At 46.6% G+C, this 27,062-nt stretch overlaps 1 protein-coding gene across 3 annotated transcripts in view; it reads left to right on the top strand.

Annotated features, from left to right (window-relative positions):
- The window catches only part of LOC118213661 (cytoplasmic protein NCK2-like), a 44,419-nt gene extending 27,540 nt beyond the window's left edge, over positions 1–16,879 (top strand). For 2 of the 3 annotated variants that reach the window (XM_035392676.1, XM_035392677.1), the window contains exons 2-4: positions 4,753–4,991; positions 14,531–15,270; positions 16,656–16,879. In XM_035392676.1, coding sequence (XP_035248567.1) covers positions 4,766–4,991; positions 14,531–15,270; positions 16,656–16,850 — 1,161 coding nt within the window. In that variant the 5' untranslated portion in view covers positions 4,753–4,765 and the 3' untranslated portion in view covers positions 16,851–16,879. Of the gene's footprint in view, positions 1–4,749; positions 4,992–14,530; positions 15,271–16,655 lie in introns of all 3 variants that reach the window. The other variant, XM_035392675.1, reaches the window with a different exon arrangement.
- Positions 16,880–27,062: the final 10,183 nt, after the last annotated feature.

Raw genomic sequence — 27,062 nt, 5'->3', positions numbered from 1 at the left:
AACACACATACACATACACACTCACTCTCCCCTCTTCAGTCATGTACACGCACACACACACACACACACACACACACACACACACAGATCTCTGTGATTAATTGCAGAGATGCTGACTGGCTTCAAACCACTGTTCTTCTGTCGATGCTGCACTCCAACATAGTACTACGCTGCTCCAACGTTTCAGCAACGCTTAATCAACACATCCACCAGCATTACAGTACCGCACAGCTCCAACCTTACTGTAACATTTACCCCACCAGCAGTAGAGTACAGTTCAGTGTCAGGGCTTAGGAAGGCTTGAGAAATGTATCCTTTACTGGGGAGTGGTGATCTGTGTGGTGGAGGAAGTGTGCAGGTGGCTTTGTTAAGTACCGTGTGTTCACTGTGCGTTCAGTGTGGTCGCATTGGTTAGAGCAGTCATTGAGACAGACTGCAGTACCTCCTTTAACCATTAGAGGTGCCACTGTAGCAGAATGGAATGGTGAAACATGGTCCTGGGCTGGTGACTGGTGAAGAATAGGGGTGCGGGGAGGGGAGGGTGGGGGCGGGTGGTGTGGGGAAAGGAGGGGGCGGGGGGGGGGGGTGCGGGGAGGGGGGGGGTGTCATGCTTAGACCTCTTGCAGATTAACAGACAGACTGAGAGATGTTATGATCTGCCTGTGTGGGGGATTAATGTTTCAGGGCTTTATCTCACTCTGTGAAACTGATTTCTCCTTCACCAGCTGATAAAGCACTGTTTTCTCCTGGCATGAAATACATTTTTCTCGCCCCCCCCCCCCCCCCACCTCCTTCCCCCTCCCACTTTAACAGATGGAAGATTACTCCTCTTTTCCTTTGCGTGTCCTGGCTCTCGTTCTGTGTGTCTTACATGGCGTGGGGAAAAACGGGGGAAAACAGCTGGTCTCCCTCATCCCCCCTGGCGATGCCCGCTCACGGGCGATCCCTCCTCACTCCCGTCTGATCAGGTGCTCCTGGGGTCGGGTCTCATCCCCCCCCCCCCCAACCTTCCACCTCCATCTCCAAACCAGCGGAACACTGTAGAGACGCATCCGCAGAGGCGGGTCAGTGACTCGCTCGTTCCGTTCCTGCTGATTCAGGATCTTTCCATGTCTTCTGAAAACCACCCCCCCCCCCCCCCTGCATTTTCCACACAGCCATCAGAGCTGTTACAGCTCCAGCTGTGCTCATTTAACAGCCACAGCAGGCAGAGCTTCGTTACAGGGACCAAGCTAACCTGCACAAGCTGGGGTCATGAGTCCTCTGGTGGAGCTCCGTTACAGGGCCCAAGCTAACCTGCATATGCTGGGGTCATGAGTCCTCTGGTGGAGCTCCGTTATAGGGCCCAAGCTAACCTGGCATCACGGGTCCTCTGGCGGAGCTCTGTCACAGGGCCTGAATGAGCCCATAGCACATTGGACCAAACAATTTTTCATCCTTTCTTTTTCTTTATCCCCCTCTCCTTCCCTTCTTCCCTAGATCTCCTCTTACTGCTAAATGCCCTAAATAAAGACCCATTTGCTGAAGAGCCACCCCCCCCCTTTCCCCTCCATCAGCCCCACCCCAGGTGTCTGTGGTCGGTTTTTTTTCCCCCGGTTATGATTTGAGTATCGCTGCAGTGCAGTAATGGGTTGGGTCTCCTTCCTGTTTTAGGAGTGCTTCTTTTTCCGTCAGGCCAGAGCAAACGACTCCGCAGACAGGATGCACAGCGAGCGCTGGTGAAGATGTGGCACTCGGGCTTGTTTTTGGCTCGTTATCGCCCCCCCCCCCCCCCCCGATCCGAAGCCGGATCCTTTCACGCAGTGACTTTAATCTGGGGGGGGGGGGAAAGGGCCTGACTCAGCGTGCCTCTGGGTTTACTGCTGGCATGACAATCTCTTTAAAAAAATAATAATTTTCTCTCTGTAAACAGCCAGTCATTATCGGCACCCTCTGAGCCGCTGTGAAGGAGCTCGCGTAGTCATCCTAACGACTCCGGGTCACAGTCTGCTCCCCTGGACTCTTCAGCTGCCAGATTTATGAAAAAGTGAAAAAAAAAGGGAATGCTTTTTACTGTAGATAAATCTTATTCCTCGTTATTGTGTGTGTTTTTCTTCCTCAGGAGAATAGGAATTAGATTTAGGATTTGCAGTGGGCTGTTGGAATTTGTTCAAAGCTTTTCATACTGCACCTCCGTGACATTTAGTTATAAAGAAGAGCCTTTTTTTTTTTAACTTGGCCATGTGAATTTATCTGTTGGGTGCCAGATTCTTGCATAACTCCCCTCCCCTTTAAATCTGTAAACCTGAAGAGCTTAGCATGGGTTCTGGAGCTGAATAACACTGAGCTTTAGAGGGATAGAGGGGGATTAGTTTGGCAGATTGTTTGGGGAGGAATGAGGGGTTGTTTGGGCGGGGTGGAGCTGATTAATTGATATTCAAAAAAAATTTTATGCATCCCCTGCCCCACACAGCTCACCTCTTTCCCCCACACATCCCAGAATCCTGTTGATTATTGAACTGCTTTCTGTGTATGACAAGCCTGGTCAAAATGGGGCACCATAACCCTCATAACCCTCATCCATAACATCTTAAAGTGTAAGGAAATGTGTCTCAAATGGGTTAAGAAGTATATTACTCATCCCAGGGTTGGTCGTATGGTTTCTGCACTTTGGCAATCCTGCGTACGGTCTGTGTGTTTTTGAAAGAGGAAAGAAGTCATACCCAGCGATTTGGGGCGTGAGGCAGGAATGTAAGCGTGAATTCCATCCGCTGTAAAGGAGGAATTCCTCCTCTTTCTGTGCTCGAGGCACTTCTGTGAGGCGACACACAAGCTCCAGGCTCCCCATGCAGGGCTTGTCCGGGCTGGTGAATAGCAGGTGTGATAGCACCGTCCCATAAAGATGACATCATCACCTAGACAATGGGTGCTTTGTGCAGGTGAGATTACAGATTCTTGTAATGTGTGCTGTAAGTCCTAGAATGCCTTTGTCGTGAGGTCTGTGGGGGGTGCGGAGTGTGTGTGTGCTTGTGTGTGTGTGTGTGTGTGTGTGTGTGTGTGTAGTTTCTGTGCGTGTAGGTGCATACATGCGTATGTTTGTATTTGTGTCTGTTTGTGTGTATTGAGTGCATGGTTGTGTGTGTGTGTGTGTGTGGTGAGCGCATGGTTGTGTGTGTGTGTGTGTGTATGTGTAGTTTCTGTGCGTGTACATGCATACATGTGTGTGTAGTGAGCGCATGGTTGTGTGCGTGTGTGTGTGTGAGAGGGAGAAGTTCAGGCCGCCCCACCCAGCCCCCCTGTTGGGGCGAGGTGGCTGTGTTTGGAGACCCCTCTCTGGATCACACTCTGGCCCGGCGACGGTCGCTAGGCACCCGGAGGTTATAAACACTGCATTCCGTGAGAGAGAGAGAGCTCAGCGCTCAGGCGACACTGATGCATGAGTGAGGAAAATACTGAGAGAATGGCTGGAATTTCACAGCGAGCGTGTGTGTGTGTGTGCGTGCACGTGTGTGTGTGTGTGCGTGCCTGTGCGCGTGAACGCGTGTGTGTGGGCCCAACGACGGCCTTCGTTGGTGTGAGGGTGACGGGGGGTCTCTGTGTGGACGGTGACATAGCTGTTAGCGTTGTCATCTCTCTGCTCTGAGTGGAGAGAGAGAGAGAGAGAAAGGACCCAGGGGTGGTGTGCCTGCGCTCGTGTTGGGGTGATTGGGCCTTCAGCAGACAGGAAACATCCTGTCACCACGGTTACTGTTTCCAGCAGTGAACATTCCACCAGGGGCAGGGTTGGAGCGAGCTCTTTTGAAGGCCATTCACTCGCTTTCTCAGTTTCACAGTTAGATTCAGCGGCGTTTTATTGGCATGGCGACCAAAGTAGTATTACCAAAGCAAACACAGATCATGTAAATGAAATATGATACTAGGCGGACGTAAGACTGTACTGATAAATGTAGACATAAATGAAAACATCGCTCCTTATCTCTCCTCTGTCTTCCCTCTCTCATTTCAATTCAGTTTCTTTCAATTCAGAATGCTAATTGACATGACAAAATTGTACAATTGTATTACCAAATCTTGATGGAGGAAAAATAGGAACAAAAACTAACAATAATAATATTTCTTTATATAATACATAAAACAGTATCACAGTAAAAGGTCTCTTTCTTTCTCTCTTTTTTTTAGAGCTGTGTATGTCGCGTTGTGTGTGTTTTATTCATTGGTTGTAAGGCTTCATCTGGTCTGTGTGGAACTGTTCCTGATGCATTGGCCTCGCTGCCTTTGCTGTACAGAAGCAGTTTACGCACATCGTTTAGATCTCAGTAATTAGTAAGTAGATCATAAGTATATATATGCTGGACAAATGGTTATTGAGGCTTCATAAACCCCTAAGTGGGCAGTGCTATCATTTACTGTCAGGGACTTGGGACCCATGGTAACCCCCCCCCCCATGGTAACCCCCCATGGTAACCCTCCCCATGGTAACCCCCCATTGTAACCCCCCGCCATGGTAACCCCCCATGGTAACCCTCCCCATGGTAACCCCTCCCCATGGTAACCCTCCCCATGGTAACCCCCCATGGTAACCCCCCATGGTAACCCCCCCATGGTAACCCTCCCCATGGTAACCCTCCCCATGGCAACCCCCCATGGTAACCCTCCCCATGGTAACCCTCCCCATGGTGACCCCCCATAGTAACCCTCCCCATGGTAACCCTCCCCATGGTAACCCCCCATGGTAACCCCCCATGGTAACCCCCCTCCTCTCTGTTTCAGAAGGACTCCATGAAAGATGACGGAGGAGGTCATCGTCATCGCCAAGTGGGACTACGCTGCCCAGCAGGACCAGGAACTTGACATCCGGAAAAACGAGCGCCTCTGGCTGCTGGACGACTCCAAGACGTGGTGGAGGGTGCGGAACGCCTCCAACAAGACGGGCTACGTCCCTTCCAACTACGTGGAGCGCAAGAACAGCCTGAAGAAGGCCTCTCTGGTGAAGAACATAAAGGACACACTGGGTAAGAACTCCTACCGCAGTACCCCTGTACCCCAATACTCCAGTACCCCAATACCCCAGTGCTCCAGTAACCCAGTACTGCAGTACCACAATACCCCAGAACTTCAGTGTTCCAGTACCCCAATACTACAGTACCCCAATATTGCAGTGCCCCAGTACTCCAGTACCCTAATACACCAATGCCCCAGTGCTTCAGAACCGCTATACCCTAGCACTTCAGTACCCCAATACCCCAATACCCCTGTACCCCAATACTCCAGCACCCCAATACCCCTGTACCCCAGTACTCCATTGCCCCTATATCTCAGTGTATCTGTGTGTATGAGTGTGAGTAAGTGTTTGTCTGTGTGCGTGCGTGCTGTGTGTGTGTGTGTGTGTGCGGCTATGTGTGCGTGTGCGGGTATGTGAGAGTAATTCTCTGCAGGAGAAAGCCACTGCATTATAAAGGTTTTCACACTGATTGACTCTTTGTGTCTGTGCTTAAGGACATGTAGCGATTATGATGAGTCTCAAGCTGTGGCAGAGATTGCTTTTCATTTAAATAATGGCGGCAGCGCGCTTGCAGAAAGAGCTTCAGTGGGAACCTTCAGCCTGAGCAAACTCTCCTTATTCTGACTGCATCACACTGTCTGTTCGTCCCAGACAGGGTCACTTCTGGGTTGTCTGCTTTTCCGCTTCTCGATTTGCCATATTTGGCTTGACGTAGGTGTGTCTCAGAGGTGGTAGAACCTCAGAGATACTGGGAGGGTGGGTGGTTGGGTGGGGGGGGCGGTCCACAGTGACCACACCCCTGAGAGACGCTTGTAAACGGGCCCGGTGGAGCTTGGCGGTCACTGCGCTCGGCGGCGTGTTGGTGCTGGCGTGCAGGCCCGCCGTCGGCTTGTGAGCATGCTCAGTGCTGTTCGTCACCGTTGATCCGTGGGCCAGACCGCCGACTTTTGTGGCACATCTCTCCCTCTCTCTCTTCCTGTCTCTCTACACTGTTCTATCAAATAAAGCTGAAAAAGCCCAAAAAATATATATACATAAAAAAAGAAAAGAATAGACACCGGTTCATCTCCACAAATCAGTCAGGAAGACGGTGTTGGGTTGGGTTGGGGGTTTGGGGGGGGGCAGTTTGTGCCTGAGGAAGACTCTGACGTGCTGGGACGGCAGTAAATGAAAGCACAGGTAGACGCGCGCTCCGCTCGGGAAGCAGACTTCAGAGGCGGCGGGTTCAGAGCTCTGCTGTCTGCGTCTGAGAGGGGGAGAGAGGCGCCCGAGCGGCTGAGCTTCAAAGCCGCGTTCGCGCAGGACCCGTTCTCCTCGCCTCCTCCGGGTGTTTTCCCACTTCCCCCTCACCTTGGGAAGTTAGGACCCCCGCGACTCCTCCAGCTGAGGAAGTTCTCCTGACTTTTTTTGTTCTTTGTTTCCCGAGACAGTTCTGCTGTATCCGCTGTTCTGCAGCTCATCTCTCTGAACTCCAATCAGATCGCTCCGTTTGTTCTCGGTGATGTGTGATGCAGTCGCTCAGTGACCTGTGTATAAACTCCCCCCAAAAAAAACTTCAAAATGGCGCCTAGAAATAGCAGACTTGTATTGATAAAGTTTCTTTTTAAAAAAAGGTGTTACCTGGAAGCACAGTACAAGAGATCTCAAATTTAAAAGTACACACTGAATTTTTAATAGCTACATCCTTATCCTATGTTTTTGGCCATCTCTACTTACCCAGATTCAACTTTTACTTCACTCCTCAAAATGCGCTAGCCATTTCACAGTCCCCAAGCCTCAGTGTTTGGATGGGTTGTGGATCAGCACGTGATGAAGGTCACATGTTGAAACCCCCAAAAGGAACTCCCTTCTTAACGCACAGGTGTGAGGGAACCAGGGCTATGGTATCAGGTAACACACCCCCAACGTCCTAGGGATGTTGGCAGAGCTGGAGCCAGAGCTGAAAGGGCCCGCACGCTGGGTAAGAAATTAAAGTATCTGCTCTCAGCTGGAACACAATAGAGCCATTAGGAACTCATTGGAGTTCAGTCAACCCCTGAATAAACAGGAGCGGCCCAGAGCAGCACATTTTTCTCTCGCAGATTATTGTGTGACACAATGTGTACGTTAGCTTGCTGTAAAATATCATTGCTCTCATAAATCTGTTCTAAATAAAGCAATTACGGTTGCGTGCCTGCGTTTTATCATTGCGCCCAGTGTTCTGCTAATGTACCGTAGCACTGGCTACTCTACTCCTGTCTTATTAGTGCCTTTGTTTGATATGCATTTAATAAATCTTAAGCCTTTTTAAGTGACTGTGGATTAAAGGGCTTGGCAGTTAAATGAGCAGTAATATAAAACAGCATAACAGCCGCCATAGCGGTACTGTATCTCAGCTGAGGCTTCCCCTGCTGTGTCTCCCCCTGGCCTTCTCTCCTTCAGTGACGGGCCCTTCTAATTGGCTCCTCGTGTGGTGTGCTGACGAGGTGTGAATTTCGGGGGAGCGATCGATACCCGAGCACCGCAGGCAGGGAGAGGGCTCCCAGAATGCCCTGAAACGCGTGTTCGCTGCGCTATGATTGAATTAGCTTGCTTGTATCCAGTTACAGAAAAGCCGTCGCGTCAGAGTGTTTAGCCACCGGATGGCGGCTGATTTTTGTGGACGTGTGTGTGAGGGGGGTCTTGTGCTGAATTCTAGATGTTTCTCTGCCTTTAAGCCCCCGTCTGGCAGATCAATACTTAACCACTCCAGAGGCAAGTCGATACACATGCGTGCACACGCACATACAGGAACACACGTGAGTCACGCGCATACACACACACACACACACAGCCATGTCACTGGGATTAGGTGAGATTCAAGTCTCTTTAATCAGTACGGGAACTGGCTTTTTGGAGGTTTTTCATTGCTTACTGTTGCTTCCCTTGTGCTTAACTCCACTTCCCAGAATTCCTGTGGGATCTGTGCTGTGTAAGGGAAAACTCATGTGAGACTGGTCCCGTGTTCATCCCTCTACAGGGGATAATCTAACCTGTTCACCCCTCAGATACTACAGTCTCTATTTCTCAGTGAGCTCCACTGCCAAACTCTGCCAGGATTGCCCCGCCCCCCCCCCCCCCCCCCACCCTCCTCAAACACAACTAATTGCAAAACCAGGCCTTTTTTGGACTGAAATTCTCCAGACCGGAAACATAGAGGATGACTCCAGAACAATGTCTGTCAAAAACACAGGCGTTCAAAAAAGCATGTTAAAAAGGCAAGAAGCGAGCAAGCAGTAAAGAGGAATCACTCAAATTCAGCTCGCACGGTGGGCTGATCTGCTCTGCGCTGTTTGCTTTCGAGAAATCGTAAAATGGCAGCCCTTGAGCCAGTGGTCTTCTCTTGCCTTGAGAGCTCGCTTATCCGTCGTCTCGTAAACGAGTCTGACTTCGCAGATGAGGCGTTCTCTCGGCACCCTCATCGCCTGAAAGACTGCCTTCCTTAATCAGCGTGAGCTGGTGGATTATCTATGCAGATCTGGGTCGTTAGTGCCCCAGACAATGAAAGCAGCCCTGGAAATGCTGTTCAGTCTCAGTCCCTGACATCATTTGCTGCAACAACAGCAGAGGAGCTCATCTTTTTCATCAATAACAGTAATAACAGGGTTCGCCTGTGTAGTGAAATCACCTGTGTAATAAATTCACCTGTGATATAAATTCACCTGTGAATCACAGCCTTTGAGCACCATGCTGTTTGTTCTGGTCTTCAAAGACTGAAAGCATACAGTATCTGTGTGCTTAGATACAATATAAATATCATTAAATCAACAAATGTAATGCACAGAAATGTATTTAGGGTCATTATTTATATAAAATGTATTTCACTGAAAAAGCAGCACAATGCATATTGTTGTAGTGTTACGTCCCAATTGTGAATTGTCCAAAATCAACTAAAACTTGTGCCTAACCCTTATCTTGCTTCAACCCTAACACTTTTCTGACCCTAAATTTAATTATAACCCTAAAGCCTAATTTTAATGGGAGTCATCAGCAAAATGAGATGTTTCTAGTAGGATTGATTTAAAAAGTGGAATTTATTGATATTTATTTGTGCTTACTGGCCTAAAGGCCTTTCTCTGCAGTACATTGCTTGTTTTCATCACTGTTATTTTTATGTTACCGTGGACACCGCTGCAGTGGAATGATTAATTCTACGCATTTTTTTCCCCATTATGAAACTATGGGCATAATCCTAGCAGAGACTGAGGTCTCTCTCAGCTACACTCGAAGTTCCCATTAGCGGATATGAACCGAGTCAGAATCCTTCAGTGCTTAGCAACGGAGAGGAGCAGTGGTTTGTGTGTAGCGTGTGTGATTACGTTAGCACGTTAGCACGTTGACTGAACTGGTCTGGGGCTGGCAGAGGGCGGAGAAAGTGGACGGCCTCCCTTTCAGAGGCGTCGGGTTTCAGGCTAATGGACTACCGAAGCTGAGGGTTCGAGTTTCTCCCAGGGTGCCCGGTCCGAATAATGGTCACCCCATGAGGCTCGGCACAGGCATCACAATCGTAGACGAATTAAAATCGATAGGGTTGTGAAGAGAGGGAATGAAATGAGAGAGGCAGAATGAGAGGACAAATGGGACGGAATTAACAAAGAATAATTTTTTCATAAAACCCAAACATAACTCACGTGCACAGTCATATTTAAACAAACGTCAGAAAGCTCCTTCAGCCTCACACGCTGGCCTCTGTGTAACTTACACATTACTGTTCCAGAGAGGCTAGGCTGGTGAAGGCACTCGCTGTTCAGGATTGAGAGGGTTTAAGCTGGAATACAAGAATCTCCGCTCTGTTGCTCCTTAGGTGCTGTGCAGCAACTAGAGATAAAAATGCCGTTGATAGGGTGTTAAAATGATAAATAAATGCATTTGCTGTGTATTACAGTAGTTAAAGGCATCTTGTTCCTGTAAATGAAAGGGAGCAAGGGGATTTAAAAAGTAGTTTAAGTCACAATGGCTGAACACACAGCTGAGCACGCACTCGCACTAATGCACACTCTTAAAAAATCTCTAAATAGCTTGTAGTACAGGAACTAAATCTGCATTTTTATTCTGCATGAGGAGTATTCACATTGACTAATTGTCAGATACAGCCTTTTAGAACCTTTTAGCATTTTTGTTGAGGAAACTGCGGCTGATAATCTTTTTAAAGCCAGCTGGGAAGATGTTTTATCATAAATCTAATGTCACTTTGAGGCGAGCTATTAACATAAATGAAATATATATTCAGAATGAAAATGAGGCAAAGATTCCTGGCTTATGAGGGTGTCATTAATTGGTTTCTTGGCACAACTGAACAGAAATCCATAAAGAGGGCATTATAATCACCCTAGACAGTGTGAACAAGCATTCTTCCATTACCCTAACAGTAGGAAGCCCTGACTGTGTTGTGCCCTAGTCAGATTTAGCATGTTGAGATAAAATATAGCCTTTACCATGGGAATAAAGCGCTCTTTAGAATTCAGACTCAGTTTCACTCTTCAGTGAGGAAAAGCCCCCAGATGAGCACCACCGCCCCTGATGCTGTTTTCCCAGACTGGAGCCATGCCTCGTGTTTAAATATGCATTCTGCAGCTCTGTAGATGCCGCTGTGCTTTTTGTGTGTGTGTGAGGATGCGTGGCGTGCCCAGCTGGGCTGTGGATTCCCGTGCGCTTCCTGCGAGAGGAAGTGGAAAGGAGAGCCCTGTAGAGACGTGTCCTGCGTGCCAGGCCCGCAGCCTGAGGAGAGCGAGCGGAGTCTGATCCGTGAGTAAGCTCTGCTGTTCTGCTGTAGGCAGCTCCCGCCTTCCTGAAGAGCTGACTGTGTGTCTCAGGAAGCGCGGGAGCGACGACCTCATCTAAAGTCGCTTATTTCCCCGCGGTCAACCCGATTCTGTGACGTTTTTTTTGGAAGCCATTTTCAGCCGATGATGGGGCCCCGCTCTCGCCCCCAGAACCCCTGTAGACTGACAGTTTCACCTCGAGGTGCCGGGTCAGTGAAAGTCCGTCTGTCCGCAGGTCAGCCCGTCCGTGTGGAGGCTCGTCTCCTTACAGAAAGGCGTTTCTGTCTCGCGTCCTCACGAAGAGCGTGTGCTGTCGGAGAGTCAGACTGCTCGTGAAAACGCAGCGGCGAGCCCTGGATTCCTGAGTCACAAGAGGCTCTTCATCTCTTCATCTCTTCCTCTCTGCTGCTCTCTCCTGACAGAGCCCCAGCCTGCGACGATCGGGGGTCTCCGTAGGTAATTTGGGCCCCGCCCCTTTCGCCGTGCTGCCGAAGCTGAGCTCCGCCCACTCCCGTCTCCTCGACGGAGACGGAGAAAGTCGTGTGCCGCTCTGTGTGCCGCTCTGTGTGCCGCTCTGCGTGCAGCTCTGCGCGAACTTCGCAGGAACTCCGTCTGAGATCCGATCGAACGCCAATATAACCGCGAATGAGCCAAAGCGCTCTCTTACCTCGGCAAATCAGAGTCATTCAGTGGTGGAGCGCAGTGTCACCTGATTGGCTCGTACAACTCACCGGCTGCGTGTGTTAGCCCCACCCACTGTTCAGTTCCTGGAGCCTGCGATGGCTTGGCGTGTTGTTCTCGTCAGAACGTGCAAGCCGCTGGGCGCGGCTGCGTTCGCTTGTGTTCCATTTTGTTCTGGTGCATTCTGGGTAATGAGGCTAGAACATTGACAGGCCTGTGTGGAGCCCTGGAAGAGGAAAAGGAATCCCGGCCTGCTCCATGCAGACCTACCTGTTACCTCTGCCGAATGTGAGCATCTCGGGCTGGGCTGAGGATCCAGCTGCTTAAAAAGCATGGCTTTAATGACAGCACTGCTTAAAGTCCAACACACTGCCACAGAAACAACAGAATGAAATTAAGACTCCGGGCTCCTCCTGAGTTTGCCAGAGTTGTTGACAGACTGGGGAGTGCTGCCATTTTGCGCTCCTCCCTTACATCGTCCTGCCGCGTTCTCCTGCGTTGCGGCCTGCCAAATCCTGTCCTTGTTTCCATCCCTGCCTTGTTCTGGCCCCGGGTTCCAGTGGGACCCATCTTATGTATTTCACAAATTGTCCATCGTGTTCATTAATCAAGTGTTCAATACTACAGCTAAGCAAGTGTAGTTATTATTTTACTGTATTTTTATTTATTTTTGCTTTAGCTGTATATTTTAGCCAAGCCCATTTACCAGGAGAAAATGGCTGAAATACCCTTGTGACCTCTCTGTACAGGCAGACAAGGCTTTTTTCGCCTTCAGCAAAGGGTTCAGTTTGCCACTTGCTACATTTCTGATTAAGTAAAAGCTAGAGTCCACTAACCTGCTGAAGTCTACTGTGTGTGTGTGTGTGCTTATGTGTGTGTGTGTGTATCTGTGTGTGTGTGTGTGTGTGTGTGTGTGTGTGTGTGTGTGTGTGTGTGGAGGCGGGGAGGCAGAGGGGTGGAGGGGGGGTGAGGGTGTGTGTGTGTGTGTGTGTGTGTGTGTGTGTGTGTGTGTGTGTGTGTGTGTGTATGTGTGGAGGCGGGGAGGCAGAGGGGTGAGGGGTGTGTGTGTGTGTGTGTGTGTGCGTGTGGAGGCAGGGAGGCAGAGGGGTGGGTGTGTGTGTGTGTGTGTGTGTGTGTGTGTGGAGGCGGGGAGGCAGAGGGGTGGAGGGGGGGGTGGGTGTGGGTGTGGGTGTGTGTGTGTGTGTGTGTGTGTGTGTGTGTGTGTGTGTGTGTGTGTGTGTGTGGAGGCGGGGAAGCAGAGGGGTGGAGGGGGGGTGTGGGTGTGTTGGTGCATGAGAATCCTGCTCCCTGGTGAGTTTCGTGCACAGACTGAGTGGGAGAGTGAGGGGTTTGGCAGGGGGTGGGGGTGGGGGTGGCGGTGGGGTGAATGTAATCAGGCTTCAAGAGCACTGGAGGTCAGGAAGAGATCTGGGGGGTGGGGGGCACCTTTAAGAATGTTCCACTGCTCCTCCACCTGTCTGTCTTTCTCTCTCTCTCTCTCTCTCTTTCTCTCTCTCTCTCTCTCATACATGCATACACACGCACACGCACCACACACACACTCATGCATTCTCACATTCTCATGCGTCTCCCACACACACACTGCCAGGAGCTGGTGGTCTGCTCTTTGTTCCTCCCCTGGGTAGCGGTGCTGTGTATTATAATAAAGACAGAAACCAGTCTGATGTGCGAGGGGAAAGTTTGTCTTTCCCATGACAAACATTTCCAGTGCAGCTCTGAGAAAGGAACTCGGTCAGTTTGGAACATTCCCACTGCTTTTCCCCTTTTTCCAGTTCTCCAAACTGTTACGGCTTCTTTCCATAAAATCTAACGTATAACGCTGACCTTTTTTCTTTTTTTTAATATGTTGAATTGACAGAAGAATATCCTTTTCAAAAACAATCAAGAGGCTCGATCACAAGTTTTCCATGCTTCCATGCCCCCGTGCCCTGAGTGGATGTAGCAGACTCAGAGTATGCCTCAGAGAGAGGTCAGAGGACAAGGTTTTCCTTTTGGCATCCCCAAGGTACGGTGGGACAGAATGCAGCGTTGCCAGGGAAACTCGGGGAAGAGAGACAGCATTCCACAGATGCTATGTCTGAAGGGAAGCTTCTCCTCAGTCCTCAGAGGAAGAGGAGGAAGAGGAGGAGGGGAGCTCTGGAGTATTCCCATTTCCAGTCTCTACACGGCTCTTAAAATAGCTCTCTGTTCCTCTCTTTCTCTCTTTCTCTCTCCCCCCCCCCCCATCTCCTTCCCCTCCTCTGGCTTGTTTAAACACTTGTCTCGTTAACCTCTCTCTGACCCCAGATAGGTCCTCTAAAACTTAACCTTGTTCCAGGAATACTAATGAAACCGTCCCTTTGGTGGGAGTGTAGGGGTATGCTTCAAGCACATCGTTTTCTTTTTCTTTTTTCTTCTAATTCTGCAGAGGAATTCAAATGAAGTGCACTAAGTACTGAACGAAAGCAGTTTGCATCATGTTGAGGCTTCTAATAATAAGAACAAGAACAAGAAGATGAAATGGAAACTAACAGTGGTGGAAAAGAAGGCTGTATATACAGTATAAACAGCGATGCCTCTTTTATAAGTGATACCTGTTATATATGTGGCACAGGTTTTGTAAGCAATGTTGCTTTTATACACTGTGAAATCTGCGCAGGGAAATAGATGCAGGAACATTGATTCACCCAGAGATGAATCAATCAGGCTGTGTGTTCTGTATGTGCACCCATTTCTCTACAAGTGTGTTGTACGCTATTAAAGTAGGCATCACTTTTTATATTAAAAAAAACCCAATGTGCTGATATGTAGACATGCTGTTTACAGATACAGATGAGAATAATGAACTGTACTGATTCTCCATCTCTCTCTCCCCCTCTGTCTCGTTCTCTCTCTCTCTCCCTCTCTTCGCCCCTCTCTCATTCTCTCTCTTCCCCCTCGTTCTCTCTCTCTCTCTCTGTCTGCCTCTCTCCGCACCTCTCATTCTCTTTCTCACTCTCTCTCTGTCCCCCCTCGTTCTCTCTCTCTCTCTCTCTCCCTCCCTCGTTCTCTCTCTCTCTCTCTCTCTCTCTCTCCACCCCTCCCTCAGGTCTGGGGAAGCCGAAGTGGAGGGCCAGCGTTCGGGACTCCTCCCCCACGCCCAGCACGGAGGCGGAGTACCCGGCCAACGGGAGCGGCGGGGCGGAGCGCATCTACGACCTCAGCGCGCCGGCGCTGGTCAAGTTCGGCTACGCGGCGGAGCGGGAGGACGAGCTGTCGCTGGTCAAGGGCACGCGGGTGGTCGTCATGGAGAAGTGCAGCGACGGCTGGTGGCGGGGCAGCTACGGGGGCCGCGTGGGCTGGTTCCCCTCCAACTACGTCCTGGAGGAGGGCCAGGAGGCGTCGGGGGACCCGTACGGGTACCCGCCCGCGAGGCTGGGCGGGGGGGCGGCGCTGGCCAACGGGCAGGGCGGCGGGCGGGCGCCCCAGCTGGTGCAGACCCTGTACCCCTTCAGCTCGGTGACGGAGGAGGAGCTCAACTTCGAGAAGGGCGAGACCATGGAGGTGCTGGAGAAGCCGGAGAACGACCCCGAGTGGTGGAGGTGCAGAAACGGGCGGGGCCAGGTGGGCCTGGTGCCCAGGAACTACGTGGTGGTGCTGAGCGGCGACGGGGGGGCGGGCCCCGGGCCCCGCTCGCCTCAGGCCGGCCTCCTCTCGGGCCCCGCCCGCACCGGCAGGTTCGCCGGCAAGGATTGGTACTACGGCAACGTGACGCGCCACCAGGCGGAGTGCGCCCTGAACGAGCGGGGGCGCGAGGGGGACTTCCTGGTGCGGGACAGCGAGTCCTCGGTGAGTGGGGGGGGGGGGAGGGGGCAGAGTGGGGGCGGGGGGGGGGTTCAGGCAGAGCGGGGGCGCGAGGGAGACTTCCTGGTGCGGGACAGCGAGTCCTAGGTGAGTGGGGGGGGTGGGGGGGGTGGAGTGGGGGCGCGAGGGAGACTTCCTGGTGCGGGACAGCGAGTCCTCGGTGAGTGGGGGGGGGGGCGGAGTGGGGCATTGTGGGAGTTTAAGGGGATGAGAGAGAGGAGGGGGGGAGTTTGTGGGGGGCAGCGGGGAGGACCTGGTCCAGATTATGGGGTCGACAGCCAGCAATTTGAGAGAGAGAGAGAGGGAGGAACCGGGGGGGGGTGTCAGGGTGTGGATGGGGTGTGAAGGGGGGCAACTTTCTGTGTGGAAGAGGACCAACACAAGGCAGAAATAGGAATTTGTGCCGTTATGCTGTGTTATTAATAAAGTGCTTTTGGAAGGGGATGAAGGGGGAGCAGTCTTGGAATGCACTGAAATATTCCTCATAAAAGATTAATTTGTTAATTACCAGCAAAGTTTGTTTTTTCATCAGAATTCTCCTTACCGTTGGTGCTGTGACATTTCAATTTGCATTAAACAAAAAAAAAAACAAATTAAGAGGTGTGGCCAAATATAGTACAGCTACCGTGGAGAGTCAGAAGTACTAGAATCTCCTCTTACCAGAGGAGCCGCATGCTATACAGAGGCTTATTGTGACATCACTGTGACATCACTCTGCCCACAGGTGTATGAGCACAGGCCTCCTCAGGCCTTGTTTTAGCCGAGGTCATGGTTCGCCCCCAATCTGCAGCTGCCACCTGTTTATTTACCACATTCACACAGCCATGATGAACAGTTTAATTAACTTCTTTTGTTTAAAGTGTTTCCAGTTAATCATTACTGTGTGTCTCGTTTTAATCAAGATCTTTGTGTGGGCAGTGATGAGGGTAAAGTGCTTCTGAACAATTCAAACAAAGTGCTTCTGGCTGTGGTTGGTTTGTACGAAGTATGAAGTAATGGCGCCCCCTTCTGGAAATATGAAAGAATCATTGAACTTAAACAGGGGTTTGTACGTACTGTCTTGTGAAGTTTGCAAGTTAAAGAGTTCCTCTTTTCTTTCTCCCTCTCCTTTACTCTTCTCCCTCCCACCTTTCACATCTCTCTCTCTTCCCCCTCCTTCTCTCCCTCTCTCTTTCTCCCACCCTCTCCCTCTTTCTCTCTCTCCTCCTCCCTCCCCCCCTCTCTCGCTCTCTCTCTCTCCCTCCCTCCCTCCCTCTCCCCCTCTCTCTCTCCCCCTTCCTCCCTCCTTCTCTCCCTCCCCCTCTCTCCTTCACTCTCTCTCCCCCTCCCTCTCCCCCCCCCTCTCTCCCCCCCCCCCCTCTCTCTCACAGCCCAGTGATTTCTCGGTGTCTCTGAAGGCCCCAGGTAAGAATAAGCACTTTAAGGTTCAGCTGGCTGACGGGGTCTACTGCATCGGCCAGCGCCGCTTCACCTCCATGGACCAGCTGGTGGAGCACTACAAGAAGGCGCCCATCTTCACCAGCGAGCACGGCGAGAAGCTCTACCTCGTCCGGCCGCTGCTGTGACCCCCCCCGCCCCCGGACCCCGCCCGGCCCCGCCCGGCCCCGCCCTACCCAACAGAAAGCCCGAAGGCAACGAGCCTTACTTCCTGACCTTTTGCTCACCAATCGGAGCCAACCTCTCCGCCTCTCTCTCTATTCCTTTGACATTTATTGAAAGGAATTTAACAGACACTCTAGAAGGTGACTAAAAACCAATCCCAAAGGACTACATGTGATTAAGGGTTAAGGAGCTGGCCAATCACGGAGCCGGCTGACCCAGTTTACTTCCTCTCTTTGTTTTTATTGGATGGCTCTGTGCCTCCTTTGCGTCTCAGTCTCAAGCTTCCTTCCAAAAACCACCTGCGAGGCGCGTCGTCGTCTGTACGAGAGGAGCGTCTTCACCGCGCGTTCGCTGAGGGCACGCGCTGCCCTTTGACCTCTCCTCTCTGAGAAAGCGGGGTCGCCTCTCCGCGTCGCCCCCTGCTGGCGGCCGCACTGAAACGCACCTCTCCGAGCGCTCTCTTCCTGTCCGCCCAAGCCTGCCCTGGAGGCTGTGCGGGACCGCCTGAGCTACAGACACACTTACTGACCCGTTCACAGACCCCCCCCCCCCCGGAGCCGTGCACGGGGCCGCTGTTTTAAGACCCCCGTTGACTTTTGGGGGAGGGGGTGACCGGCCTGTAGCTGGCCACTGTTCATGAGGTGGGGGGGGGAGGGGGGGACGTTTGGCAGAGAGTGGGAGGTGGAGGAGGGGGTAACAACAGGGGAAACCCAAATAATAAATAATAGCCAAATTTTTGCCGAAGTTCAGCCAAATGTGCTCCCTCCGTTTCTCTCGGGCCCCCCTCCCCGCCCCCCCCCCCCCAGTTCTGCTGTTCCACAGACCCTTTCAGTCTCAGAGTTGTATATTCATTTGCCAGATTGTGAACACAAGTTCCTTGTTCCTTATTAATAAAAGGAAAAGAGAAAGAAAGCTTTTTATTTTGGTTGTTTTTTGTTTTGTTTGTTTTTTTGTTTTTTTACATTATCCATGGCCGTTTTGTTGACCAATGACTTCATTTACTTCTCTGGAATTTGCTTTTTATAAATATAACACTGAATGTTTTTGAACATAGTTATTTAATTCTTGTTTCCGCTGTATGTATATTTAAAAGAAAAGGTGCAAATATAAATTGTTTAGACCCCAGCAGCAAGGTACTGTACCTCAAACAGTGTGTTGAGAATTGAAACACTTTTGTTCAATTAAAAGTTTTGCAAAATATGGAACAAGACGTGTGCTTGGATGGATTTGTTGTGGTGGACATGCTTGAATACAGATATCTTTTTACTAATGGCTATAAGGCAAACATGGCTTCATGACATTCATTTATGCTTTATTAGCATTCATAAGTCAATCATGAGTAGATTGGTGGTGTATTTAGTGGATTAACCCAATGCACTGGCAAACAGTGTGGGTTTTAATATTAAGAGGTATCATTTCTGTTCTCTAAAATGGATGACTAAATGATCTTTAGGCTTTGCCTGACGCGGGGGTCTCAAACTCCAGTCCCAGGGGGCCGCAGTCTCTGCTGGTTTTTTGTGATTTCCTTTCAACCAAGCAGCCAATGTAGGCCTCGGGAACAAGGTGCGCGCTGTGCAGACACTGTAGTCGGTCAGTGACTTAAATTAAGCACTTATGTGTGTGTGAACACATCAGAGCCCAGCAGTCACAGCGACCCTACAGGGCTTGAGTTTGAGGCCCATGTCCAAAAGGGAAGCCGAAGGAAGAGAAGTCCATGCACCAGCAGATGGCGCTATGACTATTGGTCAGCCAGCAGTAAAGTGTATCGCACCGCTACCGGCCTTGTGTTTGTACAGCTTGATGAACAGTTGCTGTTCTCATCCTCAGTGCTGGAACATTTGGGACCCTGAAAAAGTAAATATCACATAATTGCCTTGATGTTGCATATTTTCTCTCTCTCTCTGTCTGTCTCTCTCTCCTGTGCACGCTCTCTCTCTTTCTCCTTTCTTTCATGTATTTTATCTAAATCAAGACTGCTTAAAAACATTGTGGTAATGGGGAAGAAAGAGGTTGTCACCTTTTACATTTTAGGGGTCTGTGGTATTTTGTTATGGCTTGTATTTTTCCTTTGTTGTTTGTGGAAGTTAATGTGTGTGCGTGTGTGTGTCTGTGTGCGCATGTGCATGCCTACATGTGTGTGCGTGTGCGTGAGTACATGCGTGTGTACATGAGTGTGTGTGCGTGCGTGTGTGTACGTGTGTGTGTGTGTGTGCATGTGTGCGCGTGTGTGTGACTGAGTGAAAGAGTGAATAGACTCACTGTCTCTGATTAATAGCAGGCAGTGTATTGGGGAGTAGAGCTGACGTGTGGGGTATCGATCGGCTAATGTTCCATTTTTACACCTGTTGCTGGAGCATTGTGTCTGCACAGATTCTGCCTTTCTTTACTTCGCCTCCTCTCCCGCTCTCTCTCTCTCTCAATCTCTCTCCCTCTCTCCCTCTCTCTCCTCTCAATCTCTCCCTCTCTCTCTCCCCCTCTGTCTCTCAATCTCTCTCTCTCTCCCATCTCTCTCAATCTCTCTCTCTCCCCTATCTCTCTCCCTCTCTCAGTCTCTCCCCCTCTCTCTCAATCTTTCTGTCTAGCTCTCTCTCTTTGTCTTTCTCTCACTCTGTCTTGGGGGGGTGGGGGGTGGGGGGGGTTGGGTGGGGTTTTTATGTTTGAGGTGTTTGACGCAGAACAGAACACATTACACTGTTGTCTTTGAGCCCTTATGAAGAGTGTGTAAAGCTGTCATTATCATTATATTTCTATAGCATCTTTATCATTCAGAAGTGAACATTACATTACATTTATTTTCAGACGCTTTTATCCAAAGCGACATACAAAAAAGTGCATTTTCATGGTCATTGGACAACTACAAAAACTCGAAGCTTTACGAAAGATGACTGATTGTTTAAATGCCACTCTCTGACATGACATAACACTTCTCTAGAATTAATGTCAAACCTCATTATTTTTTAAATAATTATATTAAATATTTTTACGTCAAACTTTATTGCAGATTTGCTTTGGTAATAAAGGTCTTATACATGCCTGGATGTATAAAGCTTTCTAAGTTGTTTTTTTTTTTTTAAAGTATTCTATAAGGAATAAAGCAGGAAATGTTGAGTGGTTGTACTGTCTCTCTTGTGGAAAAAACCGAGCAGAGATAAATACTAAGGCTCCCTGCGACTTGAATAATGAGTCAGTTTTCATTCCAATCTGGAACATTGTGATTAGGCTTTCAATGGGAGTAATTCACAGCCCTTTCTCACTGCAGGGGAAAATTATCCACACCCCCTCAACCATGGACTTGTTGTATGAACTGTTGTAGCGTTGTAATTTTTCTTTCATGACACAACCCACAACTCACACACACTCACACACACACACACACACACGCGCGTCACACGTAGTGTCCAGAGTCGCAGCCCCTGAATTATAACAAGGTTTTTTTGTTTTTATTTTTTATCACCCTTCGTAAAGCCACATTATTTTAGAACCAGATCTGCATGCCTTGAATAGCGATGCCCTCTATTCATTTCCCAGGACATTTAATCAGTGTGATTATCTAGTGCTTTCGTTCTCTTTAGCAGTGCGCGCTGTAGGATTCCTTCAGAGAGCGGTAACATTTTTTTTTTTTTAATTCGATTAAATTACAGACTGACTGGTGAAATCTTTGCGGCCCTGCCTGCTGAATGTGTGGACATCCGGTCACTGAGGCTAAGCCACTTGCGGAAAACTCGAAGAAAAAAAAAAAAAAAACAAAGGAAAATGCAATAAAACAAACCTGCATTTGTTTTATAGAAGCACTTTCAGCAACCTCAGTTGGTCAGGAAATTGGCTGTAATAAAAACAAGCATACACAGGAGGCCTCACGACTGAGTTTGAGCAGGAAGTTTGTTTTATTATTGTTTTTGTACTGGCTACTTGGTGCCTTTTTTATCCTTCTTTATTCTCCTATTGACTAATTAATCTCACATTCGGTGATGACGATGATGAGGTAATTACTCTTTTGTAATAAACTCAGTAAAGCGTCAGACTTTAGTGGACTTCTAGTCCTAACTTGGGCTAATATTTCACATGGGCCTTTAAAATTACCAATGCATCGAGGGAAATGCTTGTAAACCAACATTTATTCACTGGCTGTGTTTGAAGAGTGAATTCCCATAATGCACTTGAATGCTGTTCATACCCAATAAACGCACTCATCTTCGCCTCTGAACGCGTCTGCTCTGTCCCTCGGGACAAATATTTAAACAGAGCACCTCGAGAAACAAACTTCAGATGCACCAGCATTTTTACCCCACCCCCCCTGTCCCCAACTCATCATTACCACATGTTCACTGAGAGGAAAAACTAATCTCTGAGGCATAGTTTGTTGATCTGTTTGACGTAGAATCACATTTGGCGTGAGATGTTGCTATTAAGGCGTGCGTGTGTGCTGTGTGCTGAGTTCTGTCTGATTGCTGTTCTGTAAATAAGTGGCAAACTGTCCTGAATGCATTACATCAGAACCAGCCTTCCACTTGACTCAGAATATGATTATTAACCTTTTCAGCCTGTGAGCATCGCATTAAGGTGCATGCATCGCATTAAAGTGCATGCATCGCATTAAGGTGCATGCATCGCATTAAGGTGCATGCATCGCATTAAGGTTGAGCGCTAAAGCCGTGGACTTGGACAGTGACTTTGGGTTTGATGTCACCTTCTTCGTTTAGGATTCTGTTAGGTCTGTATCTGGGCTGGTTCAGTAACAGTTCGGTCTGTATCTGGGCTGGTTCAGTAACAGTTCGGTCTGTATCTGGGCTGGTTCAGTAACTGTTCGGTCTGTATCTGGGCTGGTTCAGTAACTGTTCGGTCTGTATCTGGGCTGGTTCTGTCACTGTTAGGTCTGTATCTGGGCTCGTGTTCTGCTTGGCTCTGGGTGCTTGTAATCACAGGTAACCTCTCCGATTGGCTCATTCTGCTGGAGTCTCCGTGGATACCAAGGCAGATAACGGTCTGGAGTCTGGTGGCCTCTGATTGGTGGAGCTCATGATTCATTGCAGGTGTTATGGAATATATGACCTGGTAAGCCAGGAGGGTTGCTGCAAGTGACTTTGAAAGCCACAGAAGAAGAGACCATCTGCCTGATCCCTTCCCTGTGTAAAAGTCCACAGTGGGCATAAATGTGAAAAGAAAGTTGTGTTTTGTGTTGATGCACAAAATGTGTTTCTAAAACGCCACCCAGTGCCCTTGGTTTCTTTGTTTCTCCCCATTCTCACCTGGTGCCTTTTCTCCTGAAAACCCCGTCGGCCAGATTTTAAGAGCCCCCGTACACGGAATCTATACCTGTGAGATGAAGAGACAAAAAAAAAAAAAAAAAAAAAAAGCAGGGCAGAATGGGGCAGTGTAGTACAATGGGCAATGAACTGGTCTTGTAACCGAAAGGTCGCATGTTCGATTCCCGGGTAGGACACTGCCGTTGCACCCTTGAGGAAGGGCACTTAACCTGCATTGCTTCAGTATATAACCAGCTGTATAATTGGATACAATGTAAATGCTGTGTAAAATGTTGTGTGAGTTGCTCTGGATAAGAGCGTCTGCTAAATGCCTGTAATGTAAAATAACCTCTGCCTGGCTCAGAATGCATCTCACTGAGAGCACAGGCAGCAAGTACACTGCTGACCAAATGCTCTCATTTTCATTTTTAACTCTCAGTCAGCCTTGCCGACCCTATGTAATAAAATGAACCATATCCTAATTTCTATGTATTGGATACCAATACCAATACCTCATTTCTCTCCCACGTTCCTTAATTCTGTGTTCGTATCTGTATTTCTTTCGAGGGTCTCTCGTGTTTCAGGCTAATAAAAGTAGATGCTCGTGAGCGTCGTGGCAAATGAGAGTGAAGTTGCTATCAGCGCGGTGGTGCTGCGGAGCTTGTGCCGTTTGCTTTGCGATGGAGCAGCGAGCGCAGGTTGGTTAGCCCCGAGGACACAGACTGCAGTGTTAATCCTGGTGTCCCTGCTCAGTGTGACCCATCCATCCACAGTGAGCCAACCTTACCTATCTCTCCTTCCCCAGGGGGAATCTCAAATAGTCATCAGGAAATTGAGTTAAAGGATTTGTGTGTGTGTGTGTATGTGAGAGAGAGAGAGAGAGAGAGGGGGGGGGGGGGGGTGTTTATGTCACATTGAGAAACATCCCTGAAGTAGATTTTTTTATCTTTATTGTGTTTCTGTCTATCATCTATAAACTATTTTATTATGCCATTGTTTTAGCTACAGCGGTTCCTTATTTTGTAGCATGTGGGGTGTCAAAACAAGTTTGGGGGGGGGGGATCTTCACCTTCTATACATTCAAACATACCATTTGTCATTATCGTCTGTTTCGCTGCTGCATACACGCAGAAAGTATTGCATACATACTGTGGAGAACATTATTATCTCTGTTTTGTATAGACTCTCTGAAGCAAGATTATCACACCTACTAGCTTCTCTGGCCAGTACTGGCCAAGCAGTCCCTCAGTATAACCAGTTAGGTTGAGCTTCTGTTTTTCAGTAACATTCTTTGTATCAGTAATATTTTGAGAACTTCTGACCCTTGGAATACAAACTCCCAACTTGGGTTACTTTTCAGAAGAGACCATGATTATGCCTGTAGGCAAAAGGATTGGAAGAAGTGTAACCATGTTATTTTGGTATGTCATTTTCAGGCTTGTGTTTAAAAAAAGGGTGCTACAGAACTGGTTAATAAATGCTTGCAAAAACACTGTCTCTTAATAAATCTGAATCAGGAACTATCATTTCTCATCTGTCTAAATGGAAAATGACATATTTCGCAATGCTTTTTATTTGAATGCAAGACCATGACCACATACTTTGCAGATTTCTAAGTTAGAGTTAGTTGCTGTCTTCATCATGTGAGTCTACCCAAATTGTGAAGGTAAGATTATCATCATAAATACTACAACGATGTTAATTTGCCACTATGTATTAAAGCACATTATCTACAACATAAACAATTATATATACACAACTTATATGATGTGACTGAACAGATATAAGGATATATTATGAATTTTTCTGTTTTTATTTCACTGTGGTTTTTGAATGAACACAATTTTGACCCTTTTTGGACATAAGCATATAGTCTTATGTATTTTTCTTCCATTTTCCATGAAAACACATTATTGATCACAAATATCTTCAAAGTTATTTTAATTCATTTATTTCACCACAGGTGTAATACAATCATGATTGCCTATGCATCCACGTAAAGAAAGTAGCATTTTAAAATCATTGCCACTTTTCACCCTTTTTGGACATAAGCCTATAGTCTTATGTATTTTTCCATTTTCCATGAAAACACATTATTGATCATAAATATCTTCAAAGTCATTTTAATTCATTTATTTCACCACAGGTGTAATACAATCATGATTGCCTATGCATCCACATAAAGAAAGTAGCATTTTAAAATCATTGCCACTTTTGACTCTTTTTGGACATAAGCCTATAGTCTTATGTATTTTTACATTTTCCATGAAAACACATTATTGATCACAAATATCTTCAAAGTCACTTTAATTCTTTTATTTCACCACAGGTGTAATACAATCATGAATTCCTATGCATCCACATAAAGAAAGTAGCATTTTAAAATCATTGCCACTTTTGACTCTTTTTGGACATAAGCCTATAATCTTATGTATTTTTCCATTATCCATGAAAACACATTATTGATCATAAATATTTTCAAAGTCATTTTAATTCATTTATTTCACCACAGGTGTAATACAATCATGATTGCCTTTGCATCCACATAAAGAAAGTAGCATTTTAAAATGATTGCCACTTTTCTGCCTTTTTGGACATAAGCCTATAATCTTATGTATTTTTCTTCCATTTTCCATGAAAACACATTATTGATCATAAATATCTTCAAAGTCATTTTAATTCATTTATTTCACCACAGGGTATTACAATCATGATTGCCTATGCATCCACATTAAGAAAGTAGCATTTTAAAATCATTGCCACTTTTCACCCTTTTTGGACATAAGCCTATAGTTTTATGTATTTTTCCATTATCCATGAAAACACATTATTGATCATAAATATTTTAAAAGTCATTACAATTCATTTATTTCACCACAGGTGTAATACAATCATGAATGCCTATGCATCCACATAAAGAAAGTAGCATTTTAAAATCATTGCCACTTTTCACCCTTTTTGGACATAAGCCTATAGTTTTATGTATTTTTCCATTATCCATGAAAACACATTATTGATCATAAATATTTTTAAAGTCATTACAATTCATTTATTTCACCACAGGTGTAATACAATCATGAATGCCTATGCATCCACGTAAAGAAAGTAGCATTTTAAAATCATTGCCACTTTTCACCCTTTTTGGACATAAGCCTATAGTCTTATGTATTTTTCCATTATCCATGAAAAAACATTATTGATCATAAATATTTTTAAAGTCATTACAATTCATTTATTTCACCACAGGTGTAATACAATCATGAATGCCTTTGCATCCACATTAAGAAAGTAGCATTTTAAAATCATTGCTACGTTTGACTCTTTTTGGACATAAGCCTATAGTCTTGTGTATTTTTCTTCCATTTTCCATGAAAACACATTATTGATCACAAATATCTTCAAAGTCATTTTAATTCTTTTATTTTACCACAGGTGTAATACAATCATGAATGCCTATGCATCCACATAAAGAAAGTAGCATTTTAAAATCATTGCCACTTTTCACCCTTTTTGGACATAAGCCTATAGTCTTATGTATTTTTCCATTATCCATGAAAACACATTATTGATCATAAATATTTTTAAAGTCATTACAATTCATTTATTACACCACATGTGTAATACAATCATGAATGCCTTTGCATCCACATTAAGAAAGTAGCATTTTAAAATCATTGCCACTTTTGACTCTTTTTGGACATAAGCCTATAGTCTTGTGTATTTTTCTTCCATTTTCCATGAAAACACATTATTGATCACAAATATCTTCAAAGTCATTTTAATTCTTTTATTTCACCACAGGTGTAATACAATCATGAATGCCTATGCATCCACATTAAGAAAGTAGCATTTTAAAATCATTGCCACTTTTCTGCCTTTTTGGACATAAGCCTATAGTCTTGTGTATTTTTCTTCCATTTTCCATGAAAACACATTATTGATCACAAATATCTTCAAAGTCATTTTAATTCTTTTATTTCACCACAGGTGTAATACAATCATGAATGCCTATGCATCCACATTAAGAAAGTAGCATTTTAAAATCATTGCCACTTTTCACCCTTTTTGGACATAAGCCTATAGTCTTATGTATTTTTCCATTATCCATGAAAACACATTATTGATCATAAATATTTTCAAAGTCATTTTAATTCATTTATTTCACCACAGGTGTAATACAATCATGATGGCTTTTGCATCCACATAAAGAAAGTAGCATTTTAAAATGATTGCCACTTTTCACCCTTTTTGGACATAAGCCTATAGTCTTGTGTATTTTTTTTCCATTTTCCATGAAAACACATTATTGATCACAAATATCTTCAAAGTCATTTTAATTCTTTTATTTCACCACAGGTGTAATACAATCATGAATGCCTATGCATCCACATTAAGAAAGTAGCATTTTAAAATCATTGCCACTTTTCACCCTTTTTGGACATAAGCCTATAGTCTTATGTATTTTTCCATTATCCATGAAAACACATTATTGATCATAAATATTTTTAAAGTCATTACAATTCATTTATTACACCACATGTGTAACACAATCATGAATGCCTTTGCATCCACATTAAGAAAGTAGCATTTTAAAATCATTGCCACTTTTGACTCTTTTTGGACATAAGCCTATAGTCTTGTGTATTTTTCTTCCATTTTCCATGAAAACACATTGAAGATATTTGTGATCAATAAAGTCATTTTAATTCTTTTATTTCACCACAGGTGTAATACAATCATGAATGCCTATGCATCCACATTAAGAAAGTAGCATTTTAAAATCATTGCCACTTTTCACCCTTTTTGGACATAAGCCTATAGTCTTATGTATTTTTCCATTATCCATGAAAACACATTATTGATCATAAATATTTTTAAAGTCATTACAATTCATTTATTTCACCACAGGTGTAATACAATCATGAATGCCTT

This window comes from Anguilla anguilla, chromosome 15 (assembly GCF_013347855.1).
Source record: "Anguilla anguilla isolate fAngAng1 chromosome 15, fAngAng1.pri, whole genome shotgun sequence".
NCBI classification, from domain to species: Eukaryota; Metazoa; Chordata; class Actinopteri; order Anguilliformes; family Anguillidae; genus Anguilla; species Anguilla anguilla.
The sequence above is the reverse complement of the archived record's forward strand: the minus strand, read 5'-3'. Positions and strand labels throughout refer to the sequence as shown.